The 12,230-nt window shown below is 41.9% G+C and overlaps 1 protein-coding gene and 1 pseudogene across 1 annotated transcript; one reads left to right on the plus strand and one right to left on the minus strand.

Moving 5' to 3' along the window:
• Positions 1-7,902, plus strand: LOC134390003 (alpha-1,4-N-acetylglucosaminyltransferase-like; annotated as a pseudogene).
• On the minus strand, positions 4,935-5,426 carry LOC134390870 (placenta growth factor-like). The gene has a single exon (XM_063114642.1). The coding sequence runs from the start codon at positions 5,424-5,426 to the stop codon at positions 4,935-4,937; it is 492 nt and encodes a 163-aa protein (XP_062970712.1).
• Positions 7,903-12,230: the final 4,328 nt, after the last annotated feature.

Consider the following 12,230-nt stretch of genomic DNA (forward strand, 5'->3'; position numbering starts at 1 on the left):
ATGCTGAAGGAGGCCCAGTTCTCCCTGCTGGTTATCCTGCTGCTTGCCTGTGGCTTCCTCTACCAGCTCACCCTGAAGTCCAGCTGCCTCTTCTCCTGCCTGCATCCCTTCAGGTCTCGGCAGGGGCCAGAAGCCCTCCTGAGCCACAGACACAGCATTGTGTTTATAGAGACCTCGGAGAGAATGGAGCCGCCCCCGATGGTCTCCTGTGCAGTGGAGTCTGCTGCCAAGACTTATCCCGAACAGCCTGTTGCATTCTTTATGAAGGGTCTCAACAGTTCCTCACATCTGCCCTCAAACTCCACTTACTCAGCCTTTTCCCTCCTCTCAGCAATAGACAGCGTTTTCTTTGTCCCTTTGGATATGAAAAGGCTGTTTGAAGACACACCATTGTTTTCATGGTACATTCAAGTAAGTATTTAGGAAACTTAGCATATCTGTGTTGGGAGAGACCACAGAAATGAGTCCAACCTACTCATGTATAGATGGGTAAACTGAGGGAAAGAACTCAGTGTCAGAGATGGGACTAGAACCCAGATTTTTCGACTCTTGCCTTCCCCTCTTTCTACCACATTGAGACCTGATACAAGTAAAAAAGGAGAGATTTAAGTTAGGATTATCTTCAGCCTGGTGTCTTTTGCTTCTAGCCTTATTTCTTTCGGGATCTAGGTTACTTTTCAGACTATTCTTAATTGAATGAGTTTTTATATCTTTTCTAGCTGCACAGAACACTTATTTTTTACTACACTTTTAAAACCCATCTATGTTAAACTTTCCTTGTGTCTGAGGTGGAAACGAGGAAATATTTAACATGGAAATAATATAAGTAGAAAATTCATGAACAATCCGTGGAGTGCTGCTATATTAGGATATGACTGGGAGGGCCGGCCCCGTGGCTCACTCAGGAGAGTGTGGCGCTGGTAGTGCCGAGGGTTGCGATCCCCCTACCGGTCAAAAAAAAAAAAAAAAAAAAAAAAAAAGAAGATATGACTGAGAAATCCTGGAGCTCTTAGGAATTTTGTAATCCTTATTTTAACAGCATAGCATAGTAAGGAAATGTACTTCAATTTAATATTTCTCTCATAGAGAACCCACATTCAGGCAGTACTTGAGAAAATTGTAGTACAACCTCTCAATGATTTCATTATGTAGGCTTTAACTATGATAGTTTTAAAAACTGACATCTTATGAAGACTATAACACAAAATGAAATTAAAAATCCCCCCCTTGATAATGTAATTATAACAATTATAATGATTTCTGTTATGCAAAAACCCACATTCATCTACTGGAAAAAAAAGACCTGAAAAAACTATACAACACAATAAAACTAGTAGAAGTTGTTTTATTATGATTGCATTAGGAGTGAATTTAGTAATGAGAATGTGTTAATTTCATTAATAAAATTATTTAAGTAAACAAAAAGTAATTTAAAAATTGATATCAAAATAATACTATTTGCTTGCCACGTAAAGTCCTGTTTAAATTCTAATCATAATCTGGACAAATATCAATAAACTTTATTTCAGGCTTTTCGGGCCAAGTGGCAAATTGAGGATTATTATCTAGGTACTTGTGTTAGTTTCCTATGGCTACTGTAATCAATTACCACAAACAAGGTCACCTGAAATAACAGAGATTTATTCTCTCACAGTTCTAGAGGCCAGACGTCCCAAGTTCATTTCACTGGACTGATATCAAGGTGCTAGTGGGGCCGAATTCCCTCTGGAGGTCCTAGGGAAGAATTGTTCTTGCCTCTTACCAGCTTCTGGGGGCTGCCGGCATTCCTCGGCCTGTTGCCCATCACTGCAATCTCTGCCTCCATCTGCAAATCCCCTTTTCCTCTGTGTGTGTAAAATCTCCCTCTACTTCTCTCCTTAATGGTAACTTGTGGTTGCATTGAGGGCCCATCAGGAGAATCCAGGATAATCTCTTCATCGCAAGGTCCTTCACTTAATCACATCTGCAAAGATTCTTTTCTCATATGAGGTAACAGGTTCCAGGAATCAGGACCTGATATCTTTGAGTGGCCATTATTTAGCCTGCTACAGTATTTACATAGAAAGAGAGAAAACTCCTGTCCTGGCCTGCATCGTTAGCCTGGGGATGGGGTGGACTGTCTTGGGTGGTAGTCATGCTTGCACCAAGTTGCTGTCGGGTGGAGACATTTTCTGGACTAAGTGACAGGCTTTAGGGGGAGGGTCTGGTGGGACAGGCAGGTAGCGGTTGGGGCCGGGGACAACTCCTGGGGTCAGTTTCACACTTGGCCTTAGTGACTTCTAGATCCCACAGTGCCCATCTCCCTTCTGGAAGAGCCAGAAGTCTCAAATTGGGACCTGTCAGGAGGAGGTGGAACTGCTCAATGGACTGAGTTTCTACCTGCTAGGTCCTGGCAGTTGCCAACAGGTTCCTGACAAGTAGGTGGCTCTGCACCAGCCAGTAACAGGGTAGGTGGCTGGGGCCAGGGAAGCAGGTGCTGGGAGTGGAGAGCACGTGCAGATTGGTCCCCGAAGCTCTCAGTACTAGCCTGCTAGTGGGTGCTCCAGGGCCACACAAGTTTCCTTACTGGGCTAGACTGAAACTAGTTATACTATTAGTATAATTATTCTATCATTATACTACATATTGCAGTATATAATATTATATATATTATAATTATATTAATAATATTTGTATCCAGGACCATACAGGTTTCCATACTGGGCTAGACTACTACTAATGGTACTATTGGGCTCTATGGAAAAAGAAATCTCAAGTCAAATTATTTTGGGAGTTGTTGCCTATTACATCCTTTTCTCACAGATGAATCATGCACATAAGGATATTAAAGCCTCTTTCAATTCTGAACTAAGGAAATTTTAATTTGATTCGGTCCATGACTGCCTAAACTTATTTGAGCATGGAATCCTCTTTCAGTGTGACACATAAATAATCTCTTGGGACTCATGTTCATGGAGCACAGTTTAGGTTGCTCTGAGCTGCACCTTAATTTTACTATGTTGGATCTTAGGAGCAAGGTGGGCCCTGGGATGCAGAGCCTTTAAGTTTCTGTTCCATCTGAGACTGCAAGGTACTACACTGGTCTGTGCATCTATAGGTATTTTACCACGATACTGTTGGGGTGCTGGGCTGTGGCATGATCTGCCCCAGATAGGCCATGCAGGAAAGCTGGCGACCACCTGTTTGGGAGGACTGAATGTGCCATAACTTGCTGGTGACCACTGGGCTTGCTGCACTGGTCTGGGCAATTGTACCCCTTTTAGATGCTCAGGGATGAATACTGTGGGTGTAGGGTGGGGTTGGGCATCTATTCTTTGAGCATCCAGAACCCCAAACCTCCTTCTGGTACTCGCCCCTGTTGGAGCTCTGGTGTTTTAGGTTGGCGTTAGTGTAATACCCACATCAAGGCAGGCTTCCTCCTCCTCTGGTTCTGCGTGGCTTTTGATATCCTATGTCTCTGGTGATGTCCAGTAACAATTGCCAATTTACTAAATAATCATATTTACTTATTTTTACCAAAACCTTGTTTGCTTTGAATGAATGGATATCTGAAGCCAGACTTCTTCGGCTCAAATCCAACCTCTGCCTCTTTTATCTTGGACAAATGACTGAGCTTCGGTTCCTTCTAATTTTTCACTTGAAAAATAAGGATAATAGTACCTGTCTTTGAGTATTTGTGTATGTGTAGATTACAAAAAACTTGGCGCAATTATTTATAAATGTTAGCTATTATTATTACTTATGAGGTTTTCAGCGAGTGTGTACAATATGATGATCTTTAATAGCTTGTGCAGATTCCTGCAACGTTTTATTTGACTTGCTTTCATTTGATTTTATACTAGATTTTTTTTTTTTTGGGTGACATCCAGTCCCATTTATTTATTTATGTGGGCATGGTTTCTCAACCTTTTCATCTGTAAAAAATAATAAACAGGAATGGAATTAATGCTGGATCCTGTCTCAGTGTGGCAGGAAGTAACATTCATTAACGGAATAATTAACTAATTGAAAAGAGGTAGCTACATCCAGCTCATTGAGAAGCATTCCAATAAGGTTGATTGTACTTCTGTGTTTAACATTTATTAACATATGATGTATTTGTGCTGTTGTTATCAAGTGCAAATAATTATTCTGGTAATTTATTCCAGGAGAAAATTTAGTTTTATGCTCACAGGAAATTTAAAATAATCCAAACTCGTATGCCATTTTTGTGGCAGATAAATACAAAGTGATAAATAAAAAACTTTTGAAACATTAAAAATAATATTACATTGGGCTCAGATTCTGTGGGGGAAGTTAAATGGAAGTACAATTTCAAGGAAAAAAGAAGGAACATAAATAGGTAACTATTAACAGAGGGTTCTCACGTATTTTTTTTGCTGTTTGTTTTTTTAAAAGTGGGTGCCAGTGAGTATTAAATCAGGATGGCATATTCCATAGGAAACACCTGAAGAGTGAATATATAATTTTTAAATATAAGAGGCTTATATTTAAAAATTAATATTTATAATATGCCAGAAATTATATCCTATGAAATTATTTATAATTATATTGAAATTTCAATGTCAACTTGAAAATGAGCAAGGGAGCACACAGACTTCTGGAATTCTTTCAGGAGGTTCCTGAATGAGCTGTTTGAGGACTGCTGCCCTGGGAAATGAACTGATGGATACTTTCGATCTGGGGCTGCGGGGCTGCAGCTGGGGCCCTGAAATGACCTCACTGCCAGCTCCTTCCCCAAATCACTGAGTGGGCCCAGGGGAGAAATGAGGGCCAGAAGACTTAGGGGAAGGAACATCCCCAGAATCCCTGTCTTCACTGAGTGGGATGGAAATCTCCACTCAGGGAGGAGTGGGCTCCTGCGGTAGGAGTTGGGTCAGGTCCGTCCCCATATCATGAAAAGATTTCCTGGAGTCTTGGAGCTGCAAGTAGACTTAGGCCAGGTGGCAGTCTGTGGGTCTCTGCTTGACTCTCTTCCTCTTCCCCCTGCCCTTGGGTCTCCTCCTTTCTGGCTTCATCTTCTCCCGCAGAGGTCTGCACTCGCAGCGTACGTGCTGAGAGAATGTCAGCTCCACATAGGACGGCCAGTCCCCAGAGCGAATCTTCAGGAGCTGCATGGTGACATTGACCGTCTCCACCGGCACACAGTGCAGGTTCTCATCACCACAGCAGCCGGTGCAGCGCAGCAGGGACACACAGGATGGGCTGAACATGTGCTCCACCTCACTGGGGTACTCAGTCACGATGTCCACCAGCCTCTCCAGTGCCCGGCAGTAGCTGCGGCCCCACACTTCCTGGAAGGGCACCACTTTCACCTCTGATGAGCTGTTCCCAGGAGACAAAGCCCACTGCTCTGGGGGCACCGTGGGCAGAGCCAGCCCAGCCAGGAGCTGCAGGAAGCAAGTGGCCAGCCTCAAGGGAAGCATCTTCTCAGACGTCCCGAGCCAGGGGGCTCCAAGGGAAAAGCACCATGCTCGTCCCCCTGGGGGAGCCCCTGGCACAGGAGAGGAAGAGCTGAGCGAGGGGCTGGATGCCCCGTTTACTGCTGCCCCGAAGCCCCAGCCGGTGGCCTGGGCATCCTCTGAAAGCCCGGAGGACTCGGGAGCCCGCAGGTAAGCCTGTGGCTGGGGGACCTGCTGGGGAGCGACCCGGCAGGGCAGGACAGGGCGGGGCGGGACAGGCGGGTCCCTGGGAGGGTCGGCCGGACGCGCAGTGCCACCCCGGGTCCTCTCGCGGCTGGGCAGTGGTCTGAAGGTGCAGTTTCCTCCTCAGCCAGCGGCTCCCTTCTGGGGTATACTAGAATTTTTTTTAAAATGTTATTTTGTCAAAAGCCAAAGATGGTTGTTTCTTTTTTCTTTTTTTCTTTTTTTTTTTATTATTTAACCTTTTAATTAACTATTTAAATTCAGAAAAATATATTTTGTTTTCTGTATTCAAAATCATAGCATTCCATATGGAACATTGCCATTTATACTGATTTATTTTTATTCTTTTTTTTAAAAAAAGTCATTTTCTGTTTTGCTCACACTTTTAGCCTTTGCAATCATCACGACTCCTTTCTCTCCCATCCCACGTCCGATCCAGCTTACCTTCAACATGTACCCAGAATCTGACCACTTCTCTCATCCCCGCTGTTATCTCCCTGGTCCAAGCCACCATCATCTCTTGCCTGGATTATGCCAAAGCCTTCTAACTTGCCTCCTGTCTTCTGCTCTTGCCATCTCCTAACCCCCACCCTAGACTGTTTTCCACACAGCAGCCAGAGTGACCCTTTGAAGTCTAATTCGTATCACATCACTCCTTTATTCCAAACTTTGCAAATAATTTCAAAGTCTTGACCGCAGCCTACACAGTCTACCCTCCCTTCCCACTGCTGTCCCTCTCTGATCTCATTGCCTAACCCCTCCCTTCTCTATGCTGCTTCAGCCACACTGCCTCCTTCCTGTTCCTGCACATAGAAAGCGTGCTCCTGTCTCAGGGCCCTTGCATTTGCTGTTCCCTCTACCTAGAACCCTCTTCTCCCAGATATGGGCATGGTTCCCCCACCCATTCAAGTTTCTGCTGAAACCTAATATAATATAGTGTTCCACCCTGCCACTTTCATAGCCAACCCTCCACCCCGCTTTTTTTTCTTTGTAGTCCTTATCAACGCCCAATGCAGTTTATATTTACTTGTCTATCTCCTCCCAGGAGGGATTTTTGTTCGCTGCTGTATCCTATGCAGCTGTAACAGAGCTTGGCACATATTAAGTAGGCCTTCAATTAATATTATTAATAGAATTAATAAGTGAACAAAGGCATGCATGCATGCATTATAAGATTCTTTTACTAATTTCTCAAATAGCATACATATTGATTTTTTCTAGTTTCCTAGTTTATTTTTTCTTCATCAGTTTTTAGCATTTTTAGGACTCTTTTTGATTCTTCCTTCACAGTTGCATATTTGTGGTTAATGTACATTCGTGTTGGAGAATGATTCATACAGTTCATTGTGAAATCCCTTCTGGGTTTCTTTTTTATCTTTCCACTGCCTACATTAAAAAAAAGAAACAATTTCCTGAAATCTTTAAAAGCTGCTAAACTCTTCCCATAGATATTGTTTGCTGTAAACTTTTTACTCAAAGAAAAATTTTGGGGGTGGAGGTAAGTTTGGTAAATTTGCAAAATTGGGCGTGTGGCAAATTTATTTTTGGGAAGCTGGCTTGCTCCCCAGCTACTCTGGGCCTGGCCTCCTGCTGTGATACTCTCCCTCTTTCTGGCTACTTGGGGCTGATTTGCACCTATTCTTGCAGATCAACTGTAGAGAAAAACTGGCTCCATGTCAGCTCAGATGCATCCTGCCTGGCCATCATCTAGAAATAAGGTGGCATCTACATGGACACCGATGTCATCTCCATCAGGCCCATCCCAGAGGAGAACTTTTTGGCTGCACAAGCTTCTCAGTACTCTAGTAATGGGGTGTTTGGGTTCCGCCCCCGTCATCCCTTCTTGTGGGGGTGCATGGAAAACTTTGTTGAACACTACAGTTCAGACACTTGGGGCCACCAGGGTCCTGATTTGATGACAACGATGTTGAGGGTGTGGTGCAAACTCAGAGACTTCCAGGAGCTGAGTGACCTCAGGTGTCTGAACATGTCCTTCCTACACCCCCAGAGATTTTACCCCATCTCCTATCCAGAGTAGAAATGTTACTATGAAGTCTGGGACAGAGACCCGAGCTTCAATGACTCTTATGCCCTGCATTTGTGGAACTACATGAACCAGGAGGGGAGAGCAGTGGTTAGAGGAAGCAACACACTGTTGGAAAATCTCTACTGCAAGCACTGTCCCAGGACTTACATGGACCTGATTCAAGGACCAGAGGGGCCAGTGACTGGGGAGCTGGGTCCAGTTAACAAATAGAGCCAATGTGGGGTTGCTGCTACTGCAGGGTGGAACCAGACACCTTCTGGAGTTCCACGCTCTCACTTAATCTCCACTGTCTCCACAGAGGTGGGGCTTCCCCACACACCAGTTAAGATTAGCTGTCTCTGTCTATGATAGAACAATCCCGAAGAACAGTGGTTATAAAACATAGAAGTTTATTTCTCTCTCATGTAACGGAAGTCTGGAGGTGGGGGACCCAGGGCATGTATGGTAACAGCAGTCATCAGGGACCCAGGCTTTTTGCATCTTTCTGCTTTTGGTCCTTAGTGTTCACAGCTCATGGTCCATGTGGCTGCTGACCTCCAGCCCATCACATCTGCATTTCAGACAGCAGAATGAAGGGAGGAGGAAAGGTGTACCCCCTTTATTTTATTAAGACTTCTTGCAAGTACCATATAATGCTTTTGCTTACAGCTCACTGCCTAGAGCATAGCCGCAAGAGAGGCTGGGAAACTGAAGGAGGAAGAGGAAAGGGGTGTTGGGATAGGCAGCTAGCAGTCTTGCTACATGTTCTATTTAATATTGTAAGATTAGTTCCAGGACCTGTTAGAGCATTGTCTGGAGAAAAGAGAGACTTGATTTCTAGTCCTGATTTTGACACTTATTAATGCATTTAGTTGATAAATATTGAGCCCTTTCTGTGTGCCAAGCACTGATTTAGGTGCTGAGGATATAGCTGGATCAAGCAGAAAAGTTCCCCAGCACTTGTATCCTATCTCTGGCCACATGCCCCTGACATAGTCTGCTCCCATCCCCAGGGTGTCTGCTATTTCCTGCCCTACCCCTTTCTAATATATACATTTACCCTGCCCCAATTGGCTCATAAAAGCCAACTCAGATTATTTAAAACTGCTGCTCTTTTTAGATTCACATAAACACTTATCTCTCCCATTTCAAAACATCATGTTGTACACCATAAATATATACAATTTTTATATGTCAATTAAAAAATTTAAAAATTATCTCTTCTTTTCAGGAGGTATGAGAATTAACATTTCTTCTGCAAATACATTTCTTCAGCCAAGATTTTCTAGAACTTTCCTTTTGATACTTTGCTTTATGGGAAAAACGTTAACAGTTTTCTGCAAATATAAAATTAAGATGCCTTTTTGAAGTCCATCCATCCATCCCCTTTCATTCTAATATTTCCCTCTTTGAGAATCACAACTTGGACAGTCTCATTAACAAATGTGCACAAGTTATGTCTCATGCCCAGCTTCAATTATTCCCAGCTACTTGCTCTGGACTCTTAGATATCTGATACCATAGCCAGGCTACGAGGGCTGCCTAGTCCCCCAACTCCCCACACCCATGGCTGTCCTCTGGGTTGTGTCCCTGGACCCCTGCTGGTTTTCAGCTCTTCTGACAATCTCCACAGGAAAGAATGTATGACAACTGGTTCTTCAACTACCATTCCTGACTTCCAGGGTTTTGAGAGGTTTAATTAAGAATATTTTCAATATTTAAAAAATATATGAATTGTCTTCTGATGAGACCAAATAGGTCAACCTGAAATGTCACATTTCCTTATTTTAGGCTGTGATTATATAAATTCACTGTGGCAATAATGATAATTTGATTTTTATAGTGAGTTTTACCTGCCAGTAAAATATGTTTTTCATTAATAAAATATGGGAAATCAGGTATTACTTAATAAATGCAGTTTGTTTAGTAAAAAAAAGTATTTCAAAACATGGTGGTGGTGGTGATGGGGAAGATCGAGCAAAGTAATAAGAGTAGTGAGTGGTAAGAAATGAGGGGTTCCGGGGACCCCAGATAAGTTTGGATTCCTTCTGGCCTTCTACTAGTCTCTGCCATGTATTTATGTCATACTACACTTTGATACAGGGTAAAACTGGTATTTTCCCCATATTAATATTTCTTTTTCAAATCCTACACACATTCTTAGAATTGCAAACAACAGACTGTGTGGAGCAAAAAGTGAAAATGCCTCTTGTACCATTGTCAAGTGTGGTGTGTCTTTCACTTTTTCTCTGCATATATGCTTATGCTTATTGGTAAGAAGTCTTGGCCACAAGCTATTGGAGTACCTTGCACTATCACCTTGTCTGCCCTAGCTCTCTCCCCAGGACTCCCAAAATCCAGCAGCTAAAGGGTTAAGAGAGGCCCCAGAGGCCTGTCTAGTTTCCTGCTCTAGGGCTAAGGCCGGCATGCATCGTGCTGACTGGTTGTTGCCTGTGCCAGATTAGTTGTTAAATATTTTGAATATCAATCCTGAATTTCTCATATGTTTAGTTTCTTAAAAACATAAATGCAATCATATGATACATATTATTATGCAAGTTCTTTTTCATTTAAACAATACATATGTCTTGGGCATCTTTTCTTATTAGCACACCAAGATATACTTTACTTTTCATAATGGCTGCATAGTGTTTTATTGTAGGATATATTATGATCTATTTAATCAATACCCAATTGGTGGACCCTTAAGTTGATTCTAATTTCAGTAGTACCTGTAATGCTACAGCAAAAATCCTGATGTCCACATTTTTGAGGACTTTAAATTTTAACATATGCTGCTAAATTGTTTTTCAAAAGGGTGGTTTGAAACTACCCATTTCCTCATCTCAAACCAACACAAAAAAATCTACTTAATTTTGTCCATTAGGATAGTTTTTAAAATATACCACATTTTCATGTTAATTTTGGTGAGACTGAATGTTTCACATGTTTAATTGGCAACATATTTTTTTATTCTATGAATTGTCATATCTTTTGTCCACTTTTTTATTGGGTTGTTTTTCTATTTCTTATTGATTTGTAACTACTCTTTATATATTAAGGATACAACACTTTATAATTATGTGCAGTTTTTAAAGTCTGTCTTTTGTTTTTTAACCTCATTTATTATGTTTTCACCATATATTTTAAAAAATTTTATGTAATACAACCTGTCATCTTTTAGTAATGTCTTTCGGGTTTCATGCCATGCTTCCATATCCTTCTACCACCTTGCTCCCCTTCAAGAAATAAAGATTCAGCTTTCCTATCCAGGGGAATTATTAGGGCCCTAAGGTCTCAGGTGAACCTTCTATGCTAAGTAGCAAGGTTAATGTGCTTTCTTTGGTGATATTGAGGCAGGAATTCTTAACTTGGGGGTCTGTGAATAGATTTTGAGGCATCTCTGAATTTACATCTTTATTTTTACTGTTAATTAAAATTTATCATTTCTTCTAATATCATTTCCACAGGTATTTTCATATCATATTCAATTTATCATTTCCTTCACTTATGAATGAAGGTCACAAACCACACTAGTATTAGGAGTACCTGTTACTTTGTTGTTAAACATCACAGATATTTTCATATCCCATTAAGGTTGTTGCAGATATCTTGAAATATTATTTACACTCTCACTAATTTTAAATCAGATGCTAAATCTTGCTATTACATGCATTAATGAACAAAAATACTATCATATCACAAATTTATTTTCTAATGTTTTCATAGCTATATTTTGGTGTCCTCTGTACTCTTATATATTTTATATATATATCATATATATATAACATATTTTATTATGTTTTATGCTTTTATAAACATTCTGAAAAAGAGTCCTAGGCCTGATCAAACTGCCAAAGGGGAATCCTGCCCAAAAAAGGCAAGAGCAGGAAGTTGTGGGGGCAGCTCGTTCCAGATCCTGCCCCTGTTATTGCCAGCCAGTGAGTGGCCAGGTCACCACCAGGTGCCATGCCTTAGGTTTGTTTCCAGAGTGGATCCTGGTTTGCCTTACTCTGGCCCTACATTTTCATTTTTGCAGAAGAGAGCTTTTTCCTGAGAAAGGAAGTCTCTTCTGCACATGCACACACTTCCTGCAGTGAGTACGTTCTGCCTAACCAAGAGATTCCTCCTCAGCTCCAGCCAGTTCTGGACATGTGAGAGTGCAGGCCTTTGTTGCCAGATCCTCAGATTTTTCAAGAGAAATCAGCAAACCAGATTTTTATGTAAAATCCCTCTTTGTATGCCTGTCTATCTATACATCAACACTGTGAAAATCCAATGACACACCTTTGACCTCAAATCACATCAGGGATTGTTAGCGGCCTGCACCCCTGCTTTGGGAGACCTGTCTCATACACCTCAGAGGCTCTGCATTTCCCTTCAGAAGAATGAGATTCTGAGCCAGCCTCGATCTGCCAGTGCCTTGATCTTGGACTTCCCTGCCTCCAGGACTGTGAGAAAAACATGTTTTCTGTTGTCTACAAGCTACCCTGTATGGTATGTTGTTATAGCAGCCTGACTGGACTAAGGCAGTTTTCAAGGTTTATTCGTGTTGTAGC

The sequence above is a fragment of the Cynocephalus volans genome, chromosome 11 (assembly GCF_027409185.1).
Source record: "Cynocephalus volans isolate mCynVol1 chromosome 11, mCynVol1.pri, whole genome shotgun sequence".
In the NCBI taxonomy this organism is placed as follows: Eukaryota; Metazoa; Chordata; class Mammalia; order Dermoptera; family Cynocephalidae; genus Cynocephalus; species Cynocephalus volans.